Source organism: Scyliorhinus canicula, chromosome 21 (assembly GCF_902713615.1).
Source record: "Scyliorhinus canicula chromosome 21, sScyCan1.1, whole genome shotgun sequence".
Taxonomy (NCBI): domain Eukaryota; kingdom Metazoa; phylum Chordata; class Chondrichthyes; order Carcharhiniformes; family Scyliorhinidae; genus Scyliorhinus; species Scyliorhinus canicula.
The window spans coordinates 45,913,263-45,939,016 of record NC_052166.1 but is presented as its reverse complement, the minus strand read 5'-3'; the positions used below and the strand labels follow the sequence as shown (position 1 = coordinate 45,939,016).

Genomic DNA, 25,754 nt, shown 5'->3' with positions numbered 1-25,754 from the left:
TTATGAAGTTTTTGACTCTTCAAAATTGAAACAAATTGTTGTATACGTTTTATAAATCGATCAGCATTACTTTATAGATTAACTTTACTAATGATGCAGGGGTGGCACGGTAGAACACTGCTGCCTCATGGCGCCGAGGACCCAGGTTCGATCCCGGCCCCGGGTCACTCCATGTGGAGTTTGCACATTCTCCCCTTGTCTGCGTGGGTCTCACCTCCCCACAACACAAAGCAGTTCGGGTTAGGTGGATTGGCCACGCTAAATCGCCCTTTAATTGGAAAAATTATTAAAAAACTTTACATGAAGTACTTGCTCGCATGTAATTTATTAAAGTTTTTGTTGCTGTTTTTAATGTGAATATAAATTATTGCATTTCAGACACGTTAGTTTGTGAAAATAAAACACATTTTTTTTTCTCCGAAGCCAAGTGGTCAAATAATCCCTTGGAACCCATGTGTTTGACTTATCTTTGAAAATTGTTTCTGTACAGCACCGATGTACAGATACAATGAATAGGTCCACAAATCACAGTCAGAAACATTTGTGATACTTTTCCACAAACCTCAGTGTGCTGCAGTGATTTTAGATCCACGGTGTCCCACATTAAAGTTGGATTTGGTGCTCATGTCCACAGCAGCTGGCTTGAGACAAAGCAGACAATTAAAACCGTTGTTAATTTTACTTGGAAAATAATTAGCGCTTTGGCTTAATTAATTGGGCTGAAGTGGCATGTGAAGCCAACATATTTTGAATTATCCAGTTTGTGAAAATGGTGTAACTGCTTTGATTTGCAAAGATTATTGTGACTGACAAGCTTTAAACATTCCAGGCAGAATAAAATGGAGGCCAATAAGCTATCTCCAAATGGTGTGTCCCCCCCACCCCCCCCCCCCACCCCCCCTCCCACCCCCAACCCTTTTTGCTTGAGGATACACACAATGTAACTATGTTTTATATCCTCAATTTTTCTTTGGTAAAATCAATGAATGGAAAAATATAAATAGGGATCATTTTGACTATGTGCGCTACCGCTAATATAACATGGTAACAGCAAATCAGTGGCACACTTTACATCTCTGCTGAATTGTATCTCCATTGAAGTTGGGGGGAGGGGGGGATAGTTGGGAGGGGGGTATGGATAATTTTACTGGGCCCTTGGAGGCAGGAAAGGGAGGAAGGCTTAGCACACTGGGCTAAATAGCTGGCTTGCAATGCAGAACAAGGCAGCAGTGCGGGTTCAAATCCCGTACCAACCTCCCCGAACAGGTGCTGGAATATGGTGACTAGGGGCTTTTCACAGTAACTTCATTGAAGCCTACTTGTGACAATAAGTGATTATTATTATTATTATTATTGTTATTATTAAGGCAGGAAAATTTGAGAAAAATGTGTTGGGCCAATGTGTTTTTGCCTTTGGCCACTTTTCCCGAATAAAGTTGAACGCGATGTCTTCATTCTGGAAAATATTTGACGTTTTTTAGGAAGTAATTAAGAGCCATTTTACCAGTAGTGCATGATGGGACCCACACAGTGTCTGTAACTCACCAACTCACAGGAAGCGAGTGCTCTGCGGAGGTTGGAATAAAAGTGGCATGCAAGCTGAACTTTAAATAGGTATATTGGAGGTGATCTGTAAGCAGAGGCTTGTCATTGCAGTAGTGACTCATTGAGAATGCTTTTGCAGTTAGTGTCTGAGGTGAAGAAATGCCTCCCTGCTCCCTCAGCCCCATGTCGCATCCATTTCACTCAGGAACAGTGCTCCCACTGCACACACTTTGAAGGCTGCCAACCTTCCTTTAAACTGTGCACGGTGATTCACCCTCCCACTTCTTTAACCCCTTGTTGCCCGAATTGCACAGTGACTTTGGAGGCACATTCTGAATTTGAAGCCTCCTGGAAAGCATGTCATAGATCAGTCATGATCTCATTGAATTGCAAGAGCGGACCCGATGGATCGTATGGCCTACTTATGCCCCTCTGTCTTCTGGTCTATCAACCCTGGGTTATGGACTCGGATATTAAGCAGCTTCCCATTTTTTAAAAATTAAGATGGCAAAATTCAGCCTAGTGTTAGTTCAATTGATAATGCAAACTCAGTGTGACAATTATTGCGGTTGAAAACTTGTGTCCTATTATTTTATGTACTGCTTTTCTTTGCCAACACTTTAAACTATTCAGGATCCCCACATTGCAATAGTGACCACACTTCAAAAGTAATGCAAAAGCATTGAAGTGCTTTGGAATGTCTGAGGTCATGAAAAGCACTGTGCATATAGAACATAGAACATAGAACATAGAACGATACAGCGCAGTACAGGCTCTTCGGCCCACGATGTTGCACCGACATGGGAAGTCAAAAACTAAAGGCCATCTAACCTACACTATGCCCTTATCATCCATATGCTTATCCAATAAACTTTTAAATGCCCTCAATGTTGGCGAGTTCACTACTGTTGCAGGTAGGGCATTCCACGGCCTCACCACTCTTTGCGTAAAAAACCTACCTCTGACCTCTGTCTTATATCTATTACCCCTCAATTTAAGGCTATGTCCCCTCGTGCTAGCCACCCCCATCCGCGGGAGAAGGCTCTCGCTGTCCACCCTATCTAACCCTCTGATCATTTTGTATGCCTCTATTAAGTCACCTCTTAACCTTCTTCTCTCTCACGAAAACAACCTCAAGTCCATCAGCCTTTCCTCATAAGATTTTCCCTTCATACCAGGCAACATCCTGGTAAATCTCCTCTGCACCCGTTCCAAAGCTTCCACGTCCTTCCTATAATGAAGCGACCAGAACTGTATGCAATACTCCAAATGCGGCCGTACCAGAGTTTTGTAAAGCTGCAATATGACCTCATGGCTCCGGAACTCAATCCCTCTACCAATAAAGGCCAACACACCATAGGCCTTCTTCACAACCCTATCAACCTGAGTGGCAACTTTCAGGGATCTATGTACATGGACACCGAGATCCCTCTGCTCATCCACACTACCAAGAATTTTACCATTAGCCAAATATTCCACATTCCTGTTATTCTTTCCAAAGTGAATCACCTCACACTTCTCTACATTAAACTCCATTTGCCACCTCTCAGCCCAGCTCTGCAGCTTACCTATGTCCCTCTGTAACCTGCAGCATCCTTCTACACTGTCTACAACTCCACCGACTTTAGTGTCGTCTGCAAATTTACTCACCCAACCTTCTGTGCCCTCCTCTAGGTCATTTATAAAAATGACAAACAGCAACGGCCCCAGAACAGATCCTTGTGGTACGCCACTCGTAACTGAACTCCATTCTGAACATTTGCCATCAACCACCACCCTCTGTCTTCTTTCAACTAGCCAATTTCTGATCCACATCTCCAAATCACCCTCAATCCCCAGCCTCCGTATTTTCTGCAATAGCCGACCGTGGGGAACCTTATCAAACGCTTTACTGAAATCCATATACACCACATCAACTGCTCTACCCTCGTCTACCTGTTCAGTCACCTTCTCAAAGAACTCGATAAGGTTTGTGAGGCATGACCTACCCTTCACAAAACCATGCTGACTATCCCTAATCATATTATTCCTATCTAGATGATTATAAATCGTATCTCTTATAATCCTCTCCAAGACTTTACCCACAACAGACGTGAGGCTCACCGGCCTATAGTTACCGGGGTTATCTCTACTCCCCTTCTTGAACAAAGGGACCATATTTGCTATCCTCCAGTCCTCTGGCACTATTCCTGTAGCCAATGATGACATAAAAATCAAAGCCAAAGGCTCAGCAATCGCTTCCCTGGCTTCCCAGAGAATCCTAGGATAAATCCCATCAGGCCCCGGGGACTTATCTATTTTCACCTTGTCCAGAATTGCCAACACTTCTTCCCTACGCACCTCAATGCCATCTATTCTAAGAGCCTGGGTCTCAGCATTCTCCTCCACAACATTATCTTTTTCCTGAGTGAATACTGATGAAAAGTATTCATTTAGTATCTCGCTTATCTCCTCAGCCTCCACACACAACTTCCCACCACTGTCCTTGACTGGCTCTACTCTTACCCTAGTCATTCTTTTATTCCTGACATACCTAGAGAAAGCTTTTGGGTTTTCCTTGATCCTACCTGCCAAAGACTTCTCATGTCCCCTCGTTGCTCGTCTTAGCTCTCTCTTTAGATCCTTCCTCGCTTCCTTGTAACTATCAAGCGTCCCAACTGAAACTTCACGCCTCATCTTCACATAGGCCTCCTTCTTCCTCTTAACAAGAGATTCCACTTCTTTGGTAAACCATGGTTCCCTCGCTCTACCCCTTCCTCCCTGCCTGACTGGTACGTACTTATCAAGAACACGCAATAGCTGTTCCTTGAACAAGCTCCACATATCCAGTGTGCTCAACCCTTGCAGCCTACTTCTCCAACCTACACATCCTAAGTCATGCCTGATGGCATCATAATTGCCCTTCCCCCAGCTATAACTCTTGCCCTGCGGGGTATACTTATCCCTTTCCATCACTAACGTAAAGGTCACCGAATTGTGGTCACTGTCTCCAAAGTGCTCACCTACCTCCAGATCTAACACCTGGCCTGGTTCAGTACCCAAAACCAAATCCAATGTGGCCTCGCCTCTTGTTGGCCTGTCAACATTGTGTCAGGAAACCCTCCTGCACACATTGTACAAAGAATGACCCATCTAATGTACTCGAACTATATCTTTTCCAGTCAATATTTGGAAAGTTAAAGTCTCCCATAACAACTACCCTGTTACTTTCGCTCTTTTCCAGAATCATCTTCGCCGTCCTTTCCTCTACATCCCTAGAACTATTAGGTGGCCTATAGAAAACTCCCAACAGGGTGACCTCTCCTTTCCTGTTTCTAACCTCAGCCCATACTACCTCAGAAGAAGATTCCCCATCTAGGATCCTTTCCGCCACCGTAATACTGTCCTTGACTAGCAGCGCCACACCTCCCCCTCTTTTGCCCCCTTCTCTGAGCTTACTAAAACACCTAAACCCCGGAACCTGCAACAACCATTCCTGTCCCTGCTCTATCCATGTCTCTGAAATGGCCACAACATCGAAGTCCCAGGTACCAACCCATGCTGCCAGTTCCCCTACCTTATTTTGTGGAAGACCTTTTCCCCTTGCTCCCTTCTCTAACCAACAAATAGTGCTGAAATTTCATGAGGAGATATTTGATTTACAGTAAAAAAAAGCTGGTAAGTCTGTTTAAACAAATAATAGTGAATTGATGTTAAATAAAGATTTCTAAGGGCAGCACGGTAGCCTAGTGGTTAGCACAACCGCCTCACGGCGCTGAGGTCCCAGGTTCGATCCCGGCTCTGGGTCACTGTCCGTGTGGAGTTTGCATATTCTCCCCGTGTCTGCGTGGGTTTCGCCCCCACAACCCAATAAATGTGCAGAGTAGGTGGATTGGCCACGCTAAATTGCCCCTTAATTGGAAAAAATAATTGGGTAATCTAAACTTTTTTTAAAAATAAATAAATAAAGATTTCTGCACTTCTGTTCAGAATCCTGCTGCTGTGTATGGATGGAGAATCCTGCACCATGTCATGCACTCTGCTTTGCAAGCTGAAATTGATTAAATATCCAGCACCATTTGAAAGTGTTTTCCTCTTACCTTTTTTTAATGACCTATTATGCTGCCATTAAATACAGTCCATTATTGTTATTGTCTTTAAGAACATGATACTATGCTAGGTATCATGATTGCATTCTGAAACTAGTGCAATAATGGTCTGGGTTTTGAGATACCAATGATAGCAACCCTGTAACCCAAGAGAAAATGCTGGAAAATCTCAGCAGGTCTGGCAGCATCTGTAGGGAGAGAAAAGAGCTAAAGTTTTGAGTCCAGATGACTCTTTGTCAAAGCTAAAAGACAGAGAAAGTGGGAACTATTTACACTGTGGAGTGAGAATGAAAGACAAGTCATAGCAACAGAACCCCAGGGAAACAGGATGCTAATAGCCACAGAAACCAAGGGGAAAGAGTGCTAATGGCAGTCCCCAGAGAGAACAAAGGTGTGAAAGTCCAAACAGCAGAGAAACTAACATCAGAGGGTAAACAACAAAACTGTCAGTGTTTAATGTCGTTGTTCCTCAAAAACTGACAGCAATCTCCGGACTCTGCACATGTGAGTTAAATGTGGAAATCCAGAAGTTGCTGTCAGTGATTTTGTGCTTCTCTCTTGGGTGTCCTGTTGAAGTCCTCTGAGCCTGCAATCAGGCAGAATCACTGAACTGGATAAAACCTACCCCATTACCCTCATTGTAAAAAAAACCCAAAATCAAATGAGGTTGTAACTGGATTTTCATTGGCCCTGCAAACCGAATTTTATATCTGTGGACTGTCAAAGCTGAATTTGTAGTTCTCTGTTTGTTTTCCGTCAGAATGTGATTGGCTGCTTATCTTGTTTATCACTGTTGCTGGATGCAAGGAGATCCTTTTGACTTGGGACCAGATTCTCATTATGTCTTTCCCTAGGAGCCTGGGTGAACAGACCTTGGACAACTCTGTGAAATATTACACTAATCTCTCTAGAATTTAAAGAACATAGGGCATGATTTGGTTGGAAAGAAATCTATGTCTGGATTTGGGGGCGTTCAGCCGGGTGTTTTTCAGCGGCTGCAGTGCTGAGAAACATTCCGCTATTCAACGGCATTTTGCCCAGTGGAGTTTCTCTCTGCCGAGACTGCGGAGAGTCACTTCCTGCTGGCGGGCCCAGCAGCAAAGGCTCCTCACAGATCAGGGGGGGGCCCTATTCCTGGCCGTGCTCCTGCCAGCTCCACCTGGGCACCCTGGCACTGCCAGGCTGGAGGTGGCATTGTGTCCTGGTGCCAGAGGGAGTGCCAGGGTAGCACCCTGACCACACAGGGGTCTTCAATGGCCTGGGATACCTCCCCCAGGTGTCATTATAACTGGTCCACATTTGTGGAAACCTGTATTAAATGGTGCCCTGGCAAAGTCTCCCAGGCCTAATGGCTCATTTAAATATGCTGATCTGGATCACGCCCAGTGAGGGCAAGATGTATATAATAGGGAGCGGCCAGGACATTCAGAGAGACATGTCAGCGACAATCCGGCAGATCTATAGCCGATTGGAGGAGTCCCAGAGGCTACGGATGCAGGATATGTCGGCGGCAATGTGTGGCACCGACAACATTGCTAATGTGGAGACCGCAGTGGAGAGCCTGGTGCATGACTTCAGCACCATTAGTGAAGGTGTCCAAGGAATTGCAGTCGGTGACGGCCATGGCTGAAGGTCTCAGCAGAATGTCCACCAGTTGAGGGGGTGGGTGGGACATATGTTTCCGTCAAGCTTTGATGGAAGGGCCCGAGGGGCGGCAATTGTGGTCAATAAGTGGGTCTCCTTATTGGCCATCAGGATTTTGGTGGATCCTAACAGTAGGTATGTGATGGTCAGAGGGTCTCTGGCGGGTACAAGGGTGGTTCTAGTAAATTGTGATGAAGTGGTGTTCATTAGGAATCTGCTGGCCTCTATCCCTGATCTAGACATGACCAGCTGGTTCTGGGAAGGATCAATTATATCCTGGAGCCAAAAAATGGATCTGTCTAGGCCTAAATCTCTGGCTCTCTCAGGGGTGTTGTAGGCGCTTGGGGCCTTTATGGAGCAGTTGCGGAGATGGGGGGTGGGGGAGATGACCCTACGAGATTTCCACACCCAAGCGGAAAGGAGTTTTCATTTTTTCCCTGTGTCTGTGAGATGTACTCCAGGATTTACTTTTTTACATTGGGCGGGTCCCTGCTTCCCTGGGTTAAAAAGACAGAATATTTGGCTATGGAAATCTCGGATCACGTCTCACATTTTGGTGCTGGAGACAGATTCCATTCACCGCTCGCCATGGAGGTTAGATGTGGTGCTACCAGGTGATTGGAGGATCTGTGAGCGCCTGTCTGCGACTACTGAGGAATTTTTCAGGTTTAACAGGAACGATTCAGTCTCTTCCTCAGCACTATGGGAGGACCTTAATCCGGTGGTAAGAGGGGAGATAATTTCTTATCAAGCATTGTTCGCGGAATAGCAGTGAGCAGCGGGGGCGATCCTAGAAACGGATCGCTGCTATCTGCAGGATCCTACCCCGAGTTGCTGGCAACTAGGAAGCAGCTGCAAAGCAGTTGGACTTGGTGTCCACGAGAAAGGCAGCGGGCCAGCTGCGGTGTTCATGGCGGGGGGGGGGGGGGGGGGGGGGGGGTAGTTTATGAGCACAGGGAGAAGGCAAGCCACCTCTTGGCTCACCAGTTGAGGTGGCAAGCAGCTTCCCGGGAGATTGTGCAGATCAGGGTCTTGGGCAATAGTTTGGTTTCCGATCCGAGGGAGGTTAATCCAGCGATTGAAGCTTTCTATAGGGATCATCGTAGGTCAGAGCCCCTGGGGAGTGGGTCAGATATGGAGGAGTTTTTGGATGGGGTGCCCTTTACTGTCGTGGAAAGAGAGAGTGCGGAGGAGTTGGAGGCCCTGTTAACCGCTGAGGGTCATTGGCTTGATGCAAACAGGTAAGGCCCCTGGCCCTGATAGATTTCCCGTCGAATTGCATAAGAGCTTTGCAGACCTGTTGGTGCCATTGAGAGTAGATTTGTTCAATGACTCTCTAGCCCGGGGTTTGTTGCCTGATACATTGTTGCCTCCATCGTCACCATTTTGATAAAGGAGAAGGACCCCACGGAATGTGGCTCATACAGGCTTATCTCGGTTTTGAACTTGGATGCCAGGATATTAGCTGGGATGTTGGCTCTGCAATTGGAATCCTGTTTCCCAGAGGACCAAACAGGCAGCTATCAGCTAATGTATAGCAGATTATGAATGTTGTCCTCTCCCCTTCTCCAGCCCCTGAACCACAGTGATCATATCGATGGATGCTGAGAAAGTTGAGCACGGTGGAGTGGGAGTATATTTTTGAGGTGCTTGGGAGATTTGGACTTGGGCAGAGGTTTATCTCCTGCGTACAGCTGTTGTATAAAGCCTCTACCGCCAGTGTATGCACCAATGCGTTGAGTTTGGGATTTTTTCCACTGGGTAGGGTTTAAAGCAGGGTGCCCATTGTCGCTGCTCCTGTTTGCACTAGCAATAGAACCTTTAGCTACAGTGCTGAGATCTTTGGGTGAATGGAGGGGGATAAGGTGTTGGGGGGGGGGGGGGGGTGATGCGTAAGAGTGTCTCTATATGCCAATGACCTTCTCTTGTATGTTATGGACCCAGTCTCCACTATGGACTAAATTATGAAGCTATTGAGAGCTTTGACTCCTTCTCTGGCTATAACCTGAACCTGGAGAAGAGTGAATATTTTCCAGTTGACCCCTCGGGGAGGAGAGCCAATCTGGAGTACATTTTGCCTTGCCAGAGGTAGCCTCTGGTACTGGATATCCCAGTGGCCATTGACTGGTCCATGCTTAATCTAAACCTGGTGAGTAGGGTGAGGTCCGATTTCTAGAGGTGGGACAGCTTTCCGTTGTCCCTGACTGGCAGGGTACAGACGATTAAGATTAATATTCTCCCAACATTCTTATTTCTGTTCAAATGCTCCCTCGTTTTCTTCATGCCTAGGTAAACAAGTGGGTGACCGCTTTGGTTTGGGCGGGTAAGATGTACCTTCAGAGGGAAAGGAAGTGGGGGGGCCTGGCATTACCCAAATGTTTCCTTTATTATTGGGCGGCCAATGTTTAGATGGTGCTGGGGTGGCTGGTGGAGTCAGGGTCAATATTGCGGGGGTTGGGAATGGAGGCAAGTTCGTCTATGGGTTTGAACTTACGGGCTTTGGTTATAACTTTGCTCCCCTTCTCCCTGGCAAGGTACTTCTCAAACCCAGTGCTGATCTCTACGTTAAGGATATGGAGGCAGTTTAGGCAGCATTACAAGCTGACTGCCGTGTCATTGCTGCCCCCCCATATGCATTAACCACTTGTTTGTGCCGTCGGACACGGATGCGTCGTTTAAATCGCGGGAAGGAAATGGCGTGGAAAGCTTTCGGGATCTGTTCATGGAGGGATGGCTTGCCAGTTGGGAGGAGTTCTCCGCGAAATTACAACTGTCAGGGGCACACTTGCACATATTGACAGTTTTGTGATTTGATCCATAAGGCTTGTCCTACATTTCCCATAGTGCTAGAATCTTCCCTGCTGGGAAGAATCCTATTGTTGGCATGGCCTGGGCGGGTGGGGAGGGGGCTGGAGCGGGTGAGGGAGAAGTGGGAGGAGGAGCTGGAGCCCATTGTGGGGGAGGATGTGCGGAATGAGGTCCTTTGTCGGGTGAATTCCACCTCCTCCTGCACACGGCCCAGCCTGATTCAGCTTAAGGTGGTACATAGGGCACACCTCACTAAGGCAAGGGTATGTGGGATCTTCGATGAAGTGGAAGACAGGTATGAGCAGTGTTCTTGTGGGCTGTCCAATCACACCGAAGTGCTGATCATGCCCAAGGATGGTAAGCTTATGTCTCTCCTGCTTTAGCACCATTTAAGTGATCCTTAACATTGATCTGGAGCCTTGTCCATTGGTGGCCATTTTTGGGGTGTCGGACCCGTCGGGGCTGCAGACTGGGGCGAAGGCTGATATTCTTGCCTTAGCCTCGCTGATAGGCCGGAGGCAGCTTCTGCTGGGATGGAGATCTTCCACTCTATCTAGTGCTTCGGCCTGGTTGGGTGACCTCATGGAATTTCTGTATTTGGAAAAGGTCAAGTATACTATGGACCTCATAATGAGTCACCACCATCTGTTAGAAGGCAGGGGGTGGGTAGTTCTATGGTTAGGGGTAGGTTATTCTTGGGCTGTTGGGTTTTAAGGTCAGTTGTGGATATATTTTAGGTTTTTTTTTCAATATATGTTGTTATTATGACACTGTAATATGTATGAGCTGCTTTTTCGGCTGTTTGATGCTGATGTTGAGTTTATTATAAATGAAAAATGTGTTAATAAAAATACTTCTATAAATGAGTTTAATGACTCATTTAAATCTGCTGATCCGGATAATGCCCAGCGAGTGCGTAATCTCGATAGCACCGGGTCGAGCAGGTCGGGTGCACCATGCTGGGCTCAGCACCTCCCATTTCTAGCCTCTCCTACTATTCACCCAATGTAATAGGCTCGGCGTCGGATGCAACGCGGTGGGAAAATTGCACCCATAGTTTTGCACCTTGGAACCAAACATTATAAATCATTGCCTTGCTCTGCCTCTGAAATACAAATGTGCTTGTACATCTAGTTTGGAGTCAAACTCCAGCCTTCTCTGATAGTTGTCAACTGGATTTTGGGGGGTTTTGAGAAGGTGCAAAAATATCTGAACGCACACAGGTATGTCTATGAATTATAGAGAAGCATTGGGTTAAGAATTTATACAGTACTCAATTCACACAGTAGTCCAAGGCTTGTATACTCAGGCTCCAAGAGAAAGCAGTTACCCAAGGGGTGCACAAATTGGGTACTGGATCTTTGGGTCTTTGCAAGGGTTTGAGCAGCAAACATATAGTTCTATGTCCAAAAATATCCAAATTGTGAGAACATTTAATCCCTGGAGAGAAATATTACCCTTTCTCTGGGGAAACAGCGGAGTGCTTTTCCAATGCAGGATTTCAGGCTTTGCTGTAGGAATTGTGTCATTTCAGTCTTGATAAGTCATCCCCCAAGGAGAACGTTTCTTGGTCTAATGCTTGAAAATGTTCAGCTCTTCAGCAGTGCATCTCCATGCACTAATGAGTACAGTAAATGACACCAATTTTTCTTTTTCCATTCAGGTCGAATTATCTACAATTGCCAACCAAGCTGGAGCAACTCTCATTAACTTGGTATTGAGAGCACAGGAACTGGCCGCTAAACTGCAATCCTTACAGGTCGATAGAAGGGATATCGTCTGCTTTAAGTTTCTTCTCTTGTTTAGTCCCGGTAAGCCACGCACTTTGATCTCATTAATTAGTTGTGAACTGGAACAACAGTTTGAACTGTTACCTAGTCATTTCTATGAAATTATATTGAGGATCACATATGCTATTTAAAATGAAACTTGCCAAAAGGAACACAACTAGTTTGTGTCAGCCATTCATTTTACACCTGGCAAGAAGTAAACCAGGGCTAAAATTCAGCAGGTGGAAAACTGGTGTTGCTGTTGGACATTGTCAGTTTCCCGCTGGGTGAGTTAGATTAATATTGTTCCCTTATATTCTGAGAAATCCTACTGCTCCGTCACATCTTCAACAAAATATCAACAGTTGATATTTGCCAGCATGGGCAATCTAATAAGTAGATTTGTATCAGTTGCAAAGACCCCTGTTCCATCAGTTCAACAGAAGTATTTTTGTTACCGATTTGTTCTGAGCCAGTTTGATATGTGCATTACATGTGGTCCCTGACCTTTGTGGCAAATTAATGCTTCAAGTAGCATTCAATATTCAATTAATCGTATAAGCTCTTGTCAAATCAGCAGAGGAAAATGTTAATTATTTAAATAGATTGACTTATCCTTTAAAATTATTTTTTTCACAAGTCAACATTATGTTTCTTTGGATTTTTAGATAAAATATGAAACACAATATTTTACAATTTAAATCGGTTGCAAGATGGGTTTATTATTATAATTTTTGAAAGTAAATTGCAAATTTAACACTGTTTTCTCTTTCAAAGCAGCCTAACATGCCGTTAAGTAGAAAGTGATAGTAGAACCAAACAAGCAGCCATGTTGCGGGTTATCACAATCAGGATGATTATCTCTGTTCTAATGTGCGTCAGCTGGATGACTTTTCTAAACTTCTGGGTTGCAGACGTTGGGATTTTTAGCCGCCAGAACGTCGCTGGTAAAACCAGCTTTGCGCAGATGTCTATTCTTCTTAGACAAAACAAATACAACTGTGACTCAGAGAGTTTCACTCGGTTGTTGAGCTGAAGTTTGTGGGACAACAATATTAAATAAAGTGTAATCTCAATCTTTTTAAAATTCATTTTGTACGGGAAGTGGGCTTCGCTGGCGAGGCCAGCATTTGTTGCCCATCCCTAACTGCCCTTGGGAAGGTGGTGGTCAGCTGCCTTCGTGAACTGCTGAAGTCCATGAGGTGTAGGTACACCCACCGTGCTGTTAGGGAGGGAGTTCCAGGATTTTGACCCAGTGGAAGTGAAGGGACGGTGATATATTTCCAAGTTGGGGTGGTGAGTGACTTGGAGGTGAACCTCCAGACGGTGGTGTTCCCAGGTACCTGTTGTCCTTGTCCTTCCAGATGGTAATGGTTGAGTTTTAAAGGTACAAAGTGGAAAATTGTATTTATTCAGACAGGAACAGGAAAATGGAAGTAGAATAAGTAGAATGATGCCAGAATCTTCCTATTCGGGAAGCAATGCATTACACAGGCATATTCGACAAGTATTTCGCTTTCTATTTCCCGACCATAATTAACTGAGTATTAACCATTTTAACCATTCATTTTGCTGAAGTGGTGCAGGCATTAAATTATATTGCCATCATTTGTTCGTCCCTCCATATGAAGGCTATCTCTACTGGATCTAAAACACTGGCTTTGAACAATAACTTGTTAGCAAACTTAACCCAATTGTTAACGATAAAAGGCATCCGAACTCGTTTTCTACTGAAATCAGGTGAAATTGGAAATTATAACGTATCTTTTCTAAGACATTCAACTGACATCTAAATAATTGTGTCACATTTTCAACACACGTGATAAGTAACTTCTCTCAGCAGTCATTGAGTTCTTGTTAAAAATGACAGCCTCGACATGTGCTCATGCATGGAAGTCCTGATTTTAACAAATCAATGTGCTGGACTTTGTGTAATCTGCAGGCTGTCAAATTTAAAGACTTGGGAAAAGAGGTGAAGGTTACTGGAGAAAAAATGTCCAAATGACTATTTGAAAAATAATGGGCCGCGTGAAACACAGCCAGTTTCATGGCAGCCTTTACGACTCACCGCGTTTGCGGAGAATCGCGCCTATTGCGTTTGGGTCAGCTCCCGGCGCCGATCCTGACTTTTGCCCCGACGCCTGATTCTATGTTCCATCGGGGAACACAATCAGGGCGTCCTGGGACGCAGAGTCCAGCCCAGCATGTCAGCACTGGGGAAATCTAAAGAAAAAGAACAAAGTAAGGTAAAGTTAAAGACAGCGAAGCAGCAGTTTAAAATGTCCCCGATCTGCTGGGTCTCCCACTGCATTAATAACAAAATTAATTAATACTGAGATTCCACCTGTTGCTCTGCCCCCACCATGACCATGTCTGACAAATCTTGGTGGAAATATTAGGGTTAAGTGCCATATAATTAGTAGCACCCTGCAGGTAGTAAACCAGTGGAAGGTCACACGGTCCCTTGCTGCCTCCGGGAAGGAGGCCAGTTCTGGTTAAAGATGGTAAAGAGAAAACTCGTCTCTTTAGCCACTTCCTTTTGCAGGCCACAAATCCAAGTGGAATTTGATCGGTTGCTATTTGATCCTATGCCTGCTTTTTTGGTGGGGTTCCCATGGAAATAGGATATGACCCCAGCCAAACTTCCAAAAGTGACATTGAGTCAGATCATATGAGTGTAATGTGATCAGGTTCAGTGTGAGGATGGCAAAGGGAGAAGGTGAAAATCTACATCTGCTCCCCACAAACAAGACTTCATGTGCTCTAAACGGAACATCAACCAAATCAGAAAATAAAACTTTTAGACTGAGTGTTTAGACTAATTATTAAGGACAAGTGTATAAAGAATGGCAGTTAGTACTGTCAAAACTCAACTAGAAGCTGGACAATATTTCATGGGGGTGAATCCCAAAAGAATTCAGTTGCAACACAACCTGGATGTTCAGCTTTGTGCAAATGAGCTGAGTGCAAATCATCCATGTGAACATTGCCGAATGACCTCAGGAAAAAAATAGACAACTTTTAGTTTTTATGCGAAAGGACACAGAAGTTGTCAGTCTCCATACCATTGATACAAAGCAGAAGCTTGAGTCAACAAGAAAACAAGTCTATATCAGCAGCAACAACCTGTCTTAAATGCATTAAATTTAAAAAATTTTTAGAGTACCCAATTCTTTTTTTCCAATTAAGGGGCAATTTAGCGTGGCCAATTGAGCCACCCTGTATATCTTTGGGTTGTGGGGTGAGACCCAAGCAAACACGGGGAAAATGTGCTCCACACGGCCAGTGACCCAGAGCCGGGATCAAACCTGGGTTCTCGGTGCTGTGAGGCAGCAGTTCCATTAACTTTAATGGATAATTTTCACTGTCCAGCATAATGTAGCAGGACTTGATGGCCAAGGGGCATTCATAACTCGGTTAAACAGGTTCAGTGTGTCGACCTGTAAATCCTTCCAAACACACCAATAGCTGACGGTAAGAGTGGGAGAGTCTCTTGGTCTGCCACGTTTGTGTGGAGTGGCGCCCCTCTCTGGTGACAGACTAGCGACCTGTTCCGGGAATTACTAGCTATGGAAACAGACAAAAAGTCTGCCTTAGTGCACCACGAGGTGCAGGAAGAGTATTGAAAAAAACGTGTGTGTATTTATTTTATATAAATGTGAACATAAGAAATTATAATGGGAAAGTAAATAGAGCATGTCCTCAACCCTCCCACAGCTACTCGAGCACATAAATTCACTTGCACTTTGTCAACATTTCGCATTATAAATTTTTACATCCACATTTCTAATGGAAACTGTCTATGTAAACTTGGGTTGTGTATAATTTTTACACTTCACATTCTTCCTTTCGGCCTAAGCTCGATATTGCTTTATTACTGAACAGCAGCGTACCCTTTTCAAGGAGTGGGTGAAGAAGAGGAGTTGCAATGGTTTAGCTTAATTTAGCAGTCTGACTTGAGGACTGCTCAGAGCACCACTGTAATGTGTATTAAGCCAGCAGAGTTGATTGTGGAGTCCCGATGGGAGCTAAAGGCCTCGCCCATTTCAAAGCCACAAATATGTAACAGTCATGTGAGTTATTTTAATCGGTCCAGCTAAGTTAATATTTACTGCCTCTTTTTTTCCCCTGACCACATTTCCCGCATGTCCAGTGGCATCCTAATCAATTGAAAATAGATTGGGAATGAGAGTCAACTTTGGCAGGGCCACAAGGCAGGTGAATGCAGATCAGCTACCCATCATACATCCTGCCTGATCGTTCCAATGCAGAGTTCCCTGACTTCCACTAATGTGATCAAACGTATTGACTATGGTCTGTCAATGCTCCAAATCAGTGGAACGGAAATTCAAGTGGGGTGTATAAGGAAAGGCTGATCTGTTGATGCCTGTTTTGTACTCTTCCCAAAGTTGAATTTGATTCACCTTGTCTTCTTTCCTGTGTTCGTTCTTTAACAATGAGACATGGTCTTCATTACTATTGTTCCGTCTGGAATAGTGAATAGGTCTCTGCCGTGCTGTGTGCTCATATTCCTTGTGGCGTGTGCAAAATTGGTCCTACCTCTTTGTCCATTCAACAAAGTCCCTTTGGTGGTTTAGGTCCAGTGTCAGTGTCTTTGAGATGTATCTAACATTCATGTTATACAATGTGATGTGGAGGTCTGTTATCCTCAGACCTTTGGGGATGCCTCTTACGTAATTGTGACATCCCAATTGTTGAAGTATTCATTTTTGGTTGGTGCCCTTGGTAGATATTTTGCCCGGGCTTACTGCTGACTCAATTTCTCAGACATGTGTCTTGCCCATTGTTTCATTATGAATTTAATTTGACAGCACGGTGGTGCAGTGGTTAGCATTGCTGCCTCATGGCGCTGAGGTCCCAGGTTCGATCCCAGCTCTGGGTCACTGTCCGTGTAGAGTTTGCACACTCTCCCCGTGTTTGCGTGGGTTTCACCCCCACAACCCAAAGATGTGCAAGATAGGTGGATTGGCCATGCTAAATTGCCCCTTAATTGGAAAAAATGAATTGGGTACTCTAAATTTAAAAAAAAAAAGAATTTCACTTGAAATTTATGGGGGTACCACATGTGTGATTGGGCAGTCATCATGTCACTTTTCTTGTTAAAGTTCCTGACTTCAACTTGATAGCCAGAGGTGCTCGCTACGGTCTGTCAATGCTTAAGGCCTGGATAAATCTCAGCACTTGACCAGAAACCAGTGGGGCTATGGATCAAATTAAGAAACCCTCACATTGTAGCAATGTGGAAGATGCAATAACTTGAGGTATAACACACTCACAACCACCTCATAACCAGTGGCGGACTGGGTCTAAAAATATTGGTTGCCAGGAGACAAAGGGGGCCCACCCACAACTACATTGCTATTATTTAATTTTCATAACGAATAAACAAAATTTTCAAAAAATACATATGGAAAAAAGGGTACAATTAAGATTTTTGTGGAAAAAATGTGTATTTCTTAGTAATTACAGTGTACATGTACTGTACATATTACTGCCAGTAGATACCAAATGTAAATACAGAATGTTATAATTGAATTTTTATTTTTATTTTAAGTAATTGGTTGATATTTTTAAATAGTTTACTGCACAATTTACACATTAACAGATAGTTCAAAAGCACAATAGAGCATTGCATGCAGTCCACTATATTAAGAGCAATCGTTTGTGTTCGCTAGATGATTGTGCGAATCTGCCAATAATTGCTTCTGTATCCAATTCATCTAATAATTCCTTTTCAATGGATAGCAACATGTATGATTCCAAATTCTCCTCAGACAGCGAATTTCTTAACCTTGTCTTTATGATCTTTAGCTTTGAAAATATCCTCTCACATTGGACTTGAGTAACTGATAGTGTACAGATGACTTTATAAAGTTCATAAAGGTTATCATATGCCTTGTCATGAAGTCTGTTGGATGCCAGAATTTTTAGTACACACAATGGGCAAGTGCTGCAAATTTTACAATTGTTGCAACTGGAATTCATATTCTCACCATCATTAAGCAATAGCTTTAATACATCAAAGTTTGAAGCAAAAGAAAACAATTCCAATATCACTTGATCTTTGCTGATTTGTGGAAACAGCTTAATAATACCTTCCAATGCTTCATCTTTAAGGCCCTTCTCTGTAATAGTTTTAAACTTTGCTGGGTCCAAGCAGAACAAATCGTTATACAACTGTTTGTGTTGTACAAAGCGTGATTCTAGTGACTGGACAATGCGATCCATTATTAGGTTAAACACATTTACTCGAAAATCAGCTAGAGAATCTGAGTAATTTCTTTCATCATCAATAAGCTCACCTGCCATTCTTTTCTTCTTCCTCTGCCTCTTAACTTGCAATGCTGTTTCCAACGCATCAATTTCCAATGTTTGATTTTCATCCATATTCATCTGGAAATCCTGTCATTACATTTATTTACAAATTCTAAAGCCTTGCTGTGAACATTATCAAATGTTCTTGTCCGTTCCTTCAACTTTGTTGTAGCTGAATCTACCAAACTCCATGCAGTAAACATATCTAAACCACTTGTCTGCAGATAACTTGATAATGGGGTTGTAGTTTCAAATATATACAAGTAAGTAAATGCTGTCAATATGGTTTCAAACTTTAGAAGACTTTGAAGTAAAACATTTGCTTCATGTTTTGTTTTTGCATCAAACTTTTCTGAATCTTGAATCATTGATAAGCATGTCAATAGATTTACGAAAGTACTGGCAGCGGCATCATCAAAACGTCCAAATATAGTTGTTGCTGCATTGGATTTTCCTGACAATCTGGTCTCACCAATTAGCTTTAATCATTTCATTTTTTCTTGTCCTAGATGTTTTCCAACAACTTCTATCCATACAGCCATTCTTTTGTATGATGCTTTCACAAAAGTTGCTATATTCTGGAGCAAATTGAAAAAAGAAACTGCAGGCACACAACATTTTGTTGTTTCAGTTATCACCAAATTCAAGACATGGGCATAGCACCATATATGAATATGTTGATCAGCCACATCAGCAATTTTACTTTGTAAACCATTATACTGGCCATGGTAGCTTGCAGCGCCATCTGTGCTATCAGATAACGGATAAACATTTTTGCGGGTCAATTTTGAGATGCTGTAATGTTTCAATCAATAGATCAAAAAGTCCCTGTCCTGTACCATCATTACTTGGCACAACTGAAAGTAGTCGCTCACAGATAATACCTTTAAGCACATACCAAATAATAATGCTAAACTGATCGATTGATGAATTATCTTGTGTTGAATCAACCTGAATAGAATAATATTTTGCTTGAGAAACTTCATGACTAATTCTTTCTTGTACCATATTCTTCATAATTTTGATTAACATGTTTATAGTTGTTTTACTCAGGTATGTAACAAGTCCACCACGGCCTTTACTTTGAGCCTTTCCTTGTTGCTCTAATCGTTTGATTCTTTGTTTAGACTTGTTTTGCACTGCAGAAACGTGAGCTGCCATAATGGGGTCATATTTTGCCATCAACTGCACTGTAGCTAAAAAATTGCCATGATTCAGAACCTCATTATCTAGAGTGTAGGCCGATTCATTTCTGTGACCTCGAAAAGGAAGTGCTTGCTTGCCTAACATCTTTATGATGTCTATAATCCTCATGACAATACTTCTCTGCTTCAATACTTCTTCTTTCCTTTTAATTAGCGATGCTGCAAAAATTTTATCTAAGGAGCCATCATTAACCACACTGATATATTGCTGAGCATTTCTGACATGTGTTGTTGTCCATTCATGTAAAGTCAAGCTCTGGCTAATACGCCTGTAGTCACTAAAGCCACGTACAAAGGGTGATGGATTACAAGTGTTGGGAAACTCAAAGGCTAAGCAGTATGAACAATATAAGCATCTATTTTCTTTGTTATATGTTAGCCATTATCTTGGGACTGAGTCATTCATAATTTTCCTCTCATACAAACGAGCATCATCAAGTGGCTGAAGTGGATGTTCAGCAAAAACCTGTTTTAGCTTTGCTCATGATGGATATTGGAAGATTCCAGTAATTGATCTTTCATTTTCTTGCGTAGGTTCATTTACAGGATGTGCTTCAGAAACCAAGTTATTTATGCTTGAAGGAATATCTGATTCCCTGTCACTAGTAGAAGCTATGTGTTCAGATGTTGCAACTACAGGCAGTACAAATACCGGAACAAGGAAGCCAGAAAAAATATTGGGCCTGGGTTGATTAGTAATGGATGCACTTGTATTTGTCTCTACATTCAAAGTAGCTCTTCTCTGTTCTTGTAACTCGCATGTCATTGCATCATCACCATGAGCATTGTTTCTTGCTTCTTGATTATTTGTTGCAGAACTAGATATTGATGTGCATTGTGCTTGTGGTATTATAAACTCTGTAATAGGCCTGCATCGCTTGGCTGATTCCTTCCTTTCTGCTTCTTTTTGTTCTTTGCGTTTTAGTGACCCAGATTTATGCTTTTTCTTTTCCATGCTGGTAGGGGTAATATTCCTGAAATAAAAACTTAATTAAAAATAGCCCACATTGGGAAAAATGAATATTGATGATTGCAAGAATAACTTGAAGGAACGCCAGATAAACCCCTACTTGATAAAAAATATAAAATAACTTACTTACACTTCAATAGGCTATGTTCATTAGTCAATACTACTGGGCCTATGCAACTTCAGATGAGGAGACAATCCACTGTCCAGTGTTCACACCAGCAAGCAACTGAGACAACTGTTGAAACTTAGAAGTTTGGTCCGACTATAGTAAGACATTAAGAATGGTCCCACGACCAAAATTAGCATGTCCAGTTTGATACCAGTGTAGTGTTACAAGTTGCAACCCTTTGAGTTTACCGATCATGGCTTATCACTTCAATATCTTTGACCTCATGATTCACGGTCAAAGGTACCGCTTCTCCTTTTCGGTGACCTCACGACCCTATGTACTGCTTGATATCCTTTCAAGTTGCCGACCATCTCAAATCACGAACTGTAACTTTATCTTTAAATTCACACACTCTTGCTGAAAACATGGATTTCCAACTATGTCCGACCCGGGTGAACCAGCCCCCCCCCCCCCCCCCCCCCCTCCTTTTCACATCCGTTTAACACTGCTTCGTTCCTTCATACACTGATATATTATTTGTTTGTTTCTATATTGCATTTTTATTTGGTATTGCTCTTTTTAAAAATAATTATATTTTATTAAGTTAGAATACAAATCTCAGGAAAGAAGTTGGAGATTTATTTATCTAATTAATTATAATTTTTAAGGGCCCTTCAGAGATTCACGGGCCCCTTCTTGGCTCTTCGGGCCCCGGACCGATGTACCGGCTGAACCAAGACTACTGCTTGATATCCTTTGAAGTTGCCGACCATCTCAAATCACGAATTGTAACTTTATCTTTAAATTCACACACTCTTGCTGAAAACATGGAATTTCCTTCATTATGCCCGACCCGGGCCCCCCTATTCCACATCCTTCCACTACCTCCCCTGCTTCGTTTCTTTTCATGCACTGCTTATTTGTGTCCTGTTCTCTTTTTTTTCTTATTCCTTTTTATTACTAAAACAGTTGTCTGTGTTTGTTTCTTTATTGCATTTTTATTTGATATAGGGGGCCCACTTCATCAGGGGCCCACTTGCCATCGGGCAAGCTGACACCTTGGCCAGTCTGCCACTGCTCATAACTTGATGTCTCATAGAAAAAGAATGGCCAACAACCTCATTAGATTGTGCCACCACTTCGTTAGACTACAAACACCACTTTAAAATTATCACAAGCACCACGTATAAGTCAGAACTCTATTTGATAGTGCAGTACATGTGTTACATCTATACTTTTACCACAGCCATGAATCACTGAATCTGCAGGGATGTCATAGAGGAGTGACTGTGCTCTCTGTCAACCAGGCAAGTAACATTTCATCAGTCAGTTTAACTAATGAGTACGGACGTCATCAAACACAGAATTGAAACATTCATTTCCCATTTGTCATACGGAATATAGGGGATGGTGGGTGTCTCTGGTACAGCATCAGCATCACTTCCAAGGGCACTGGAGGAGATACATTGCTGCTTGCAATACTTTACACATCCCAAACCTGCAGAATTGCCCCCACATTCTCCGTACTGGGGCGGTTATCCGAGGGGAGCGGGAAGAGGACTCTTTTCCCAATGTCACAAATCGTGTGGCTGGAATCACTTAACATTGCTAAAACATTTGACAAGTCACTGCCGTCTTGCTTCCTCAAGTTGCCTCTGTGACACAGTCGGATTCCATGGTTAGTCAGCTGAGTGAACAGACTGTGCCTGCCAAAGGCAATTTGAAGATGCACTGTGTTGACCAGTGTGAAGTGCTTTCAGACGTCTCTCCTACTCTGTGGGGAGAGGTTTCTATAGTCATGAAATAGCGTTGAAAATAAATCTTCACAAACACCCTCCTGAACGGGGAAGTTGATAAGCGAGGAACTCTTGTGCTCCATGGTTATATATTTTGATCAGTGATGAAAATGTGGTTTACAAAATCTACACTTTGGAACCCAAAAAGTAAAAAACAGTTTGGACCAGTATTCTTATTTCCCCATTTTACTGTTCTTTACTTGTGGGAAGAAAGCTAACTCTCAAGCTTCAAACACGTCGGCTGACTTTACGATAAAATTTGTTTGTCTGTCGAAGCCTTGGAGCTGTGTTTAAGCTGCTGAAGGTGGCATGGGGAGGTCTGGTGGCACATTGGAAGTCAGGTAGTAGGTGCAACACATTTGCCTTCTGACCTCGTAGCATTCCTGAAGTTTCTGACCAATTAGCATAATGAAGTGAAATGACGATCTGTGAGTTGGTTTCCAGTTCAGTAATTGAAGGGTCATTCCAAACATGCAATTTGATTGAGGTTGGAGTTAGGAACAGAAGGAATTGAAAGAATGGAGTTTAGACATTCAAAGGCTGCACCTCATTTCAGTCACGTCCTCCTGGATGTGCTACTAGAGGCTGTCAGGGCCCACCGGTGGGGTGTGGGTGGAGGGGGGGGGGGGTGTGGAACGGGGGAGGGGGGGACGCGCTTCCACACTGATGGGAAGAGGAAGCCCGCCAATTAAACGACGGCCTGGCTGGAGGTTGTCCATGAGGTTAGCAGCAGGAGAATGGGGCCATGGATTTAATGCCAGAATGGTCAGAGGAGATCAGTAAAGATGCGTATTCACTTACATCCTGATGTGTATCAACCCCCCTCACTTTGCCTTGTCAAGCCTACTGCATAAAAAAACCTGGCTCCGCAGCTGATACACACGTACATCACTCCTCACACCAACATACTTTTATTAAAAAGAAAAATTCCAATTAAGGAGCAATTTAGCATAGGCAATCCACCTACCCTGCACGACTTTGGGTTGTGGGGGTGAGGCCCACTCAGATATAGGGAAAATGTGCAAACCCCACACTGACAGTGACCCAGGGCTGGGATCGAACCCGGGTCCTCAATGCCGTGAGGCAGCAGTGCTAGCCGCTGCGCCACTGTGCCACCCCACACCAACATACCTTGCAGGTAGGTCGACTCCTATCTTATGTGCACTTTCTCATGTCCCCATCTGTCTATCCACTATGAGCGCATTCTTTGTGCAATGTCACACCTGTCTCCATAGTCACCCTGAAAACATTCTCTTCATTGGCTCAGTACATGTTGTTCCTCTCACACAGGTCTTTTCATTCCCTCCTTGCGGGTAGAGAACAAAACTCTGAAGCAGAGAAGACTGAAGGGTGACTTGATTGAGGTGTACAAGATTATGAGGGGCATGGACAGGCTGGATAGGGAACTGCTGTTCCCCTTAGTTGAACGGTCAGCTATGAGGAGACACTAGTTCAATGTGAAGGGTGGGAGGTTTAGGGGGATTTGAAGAAAAACCTTTTTACTCAGAGAGTGGTGAGGGTCTGGAATGGACTGCCTGGGAAGGTGGTAGAGGTGGGATGCCTCACAGCCTGGAAAAAGTATCCGGATGAGTACTTGGCATGTCTTAATATTTAAGGCTATGAGCCAAGTACTGGCAAGTAGGATTAGGTAGGCAGGTCAGGGCCTTTCACGCATCGGTGCAGACTCGATGGGCCGAAGGGCCTCTTCTGCACTAGTATTCTGAGATGAGACGTTTTTGGCTCCAGAAACACTGGTGTTTTGTCCTCTCTACCTATAAACCCTGTGTGCTGTGTATGGCTTCCTGCAAGCTGCACCTCTCTGCTGATCATCTTTCCACTGTTGTGAGCAGTTGGCTAGTGCTGCTCCTATTGCTGCTGTGATCACGTAGGTTCTCACTTGGTGTCAAAGTTCACACAGCATAAGTGGCATCCATGCTGATCTGATAGATCAAAGCTCCAAACTGTAGGTCAGATGTACAAACTGTTGCCAATCGCCACCAGCGTCACCAATAATGTTGCCAATTAATAATGATGCTCTTTAGAGTCGCCAGGTATCAAATTATACCACCACAAGGTTTTACTAGATATCGATCAAAGGACTACACAACCAGTCAGTTAGTTCAAGTTCAAAGATGGTTTATTTACACACAAGAATTACTTCGACATGCAACACAAAACGCTACAAGTTAAACTACACCTAACAACTACAATAACCTATACTTAACTTCAGGGCAACCGGCTCTATGCAGATGGACAAGGCCTTTGTCCGGATCTTGCGTGGCTGGGTGGAAGAAGTGCCTCTGTTTCTGCAAGGCTCATCCATCTGGTAGCGATCGTTGGTCTTGAACTTGTCTGTTTGGTCGTTATGCTGCACTTGGTTTGGCATAGGCCGGATCCATGGCTGTGTCTCTTCTTATCCTCCTGGGATTTTGCGCTCTTTGGGGCGGTCCTTAACTTGGACCCAATAATTCAACAGGCTTCGATCACTGCCTTCGATTTTGGCCAATAAAGGGGTGATGCCTTGATGGCTGGGTGGGTCCTTAGCGGTCATTGACATTGGCTGTTTGGGCTCCCTGAGTAAAGGGAGTGGCGCCGATTAGTCTGTATCTGTATTGGTTACCTGAGTACAGTTCTTTTGTTCTGGGGAAATGGGCCATTTGAATGCAAACAAGCAGGGGTTTCGATCGCGTCTAGCTACCTGGGTTGCAAATACAAACTCTGAGTCTGTCTGAGTCCTGGATTGGGCATAATTCCCATGGTCCTTTGCAGGTGGCCATCTGAGATGGCTACAAAAACTCCAAAATTGTCAAAGTAACTTGCCAGCACAAGTACTGTTAACAAAGCCTTTCGTACAAACAGACAGGAAAGTAGATGTGAGTGGTCAGTCTTCACTGGCATTTTTACCTGTGAGGTCTTCAGCCCTTTAATTGCCACTGTTGCTTCCACTGGTGAGTTCCAGGAAACCCGTGGAGCCATAACTAAATTACAAAAGACACATTAATATCTCTTGAAGTGACTGGTTGACATGCTGAAATTGACAACCTGCCTCTCCCTAAGGAGCTGGTCGTGTGTGGAATACTGCACTGAAGTTAATTTTGGATATTAGGGGATTGGAGTGCGATCAATGCCCTCAACTTGAAACCCTTACCCAATTCCACACTCTCGCAAACCCACACTCTCTCTCGCAAACCCACACTCTCTCTCCCAGACCCACACTCTCTCGCAAACCCACACTCTCTCTCCCAGACCCACACTCTCTCTCCCAGACCCACACTCTCTCTCCCAGACCCACACTCTCTCTCCCAGACCCACACTCTCTCTCCCAGACCCACACTCTCTCTCCCAGACCCACACTCTCTCTCCCAGACCCACACTCTCTCTCCCAGACCCACACTCTCTCTCCCAGACCCACACTCTCTCTCCCACACCCACACTCTCTCTCCCACACCCACACTCTCTCTCCCACACCCACACTCTCTCTCCC

At 43.8% G+C, this 25,754-nt stretch overlaps 1 protein-coding gene across 2 annotated transcripts in view; it reads left to right on the top strand.

The window, feature by feature from the left end:
* Positions 1 to 25,754, top strand: part of LOC119955769 (nuclear receptor subfamily 5 group A member 2-like) — a 120,776-nt gene that overhangs the window by 80,342 nt on the left and 14,680 nt on the right. For both annotated transcript variants that reach the window (XM_038782300.1, XM_038782301.1), the window contains exon 6: positions 11,749 to 11,896. In XM_038782300.1, coding sequence (XP_038638228.1) covers positions 11,749 to 11,896 — 148 coding nt within the window. The remainder of the gene's footprint in view (positions 1 to 11,748; positions 11,897 to 25,754) is intronic.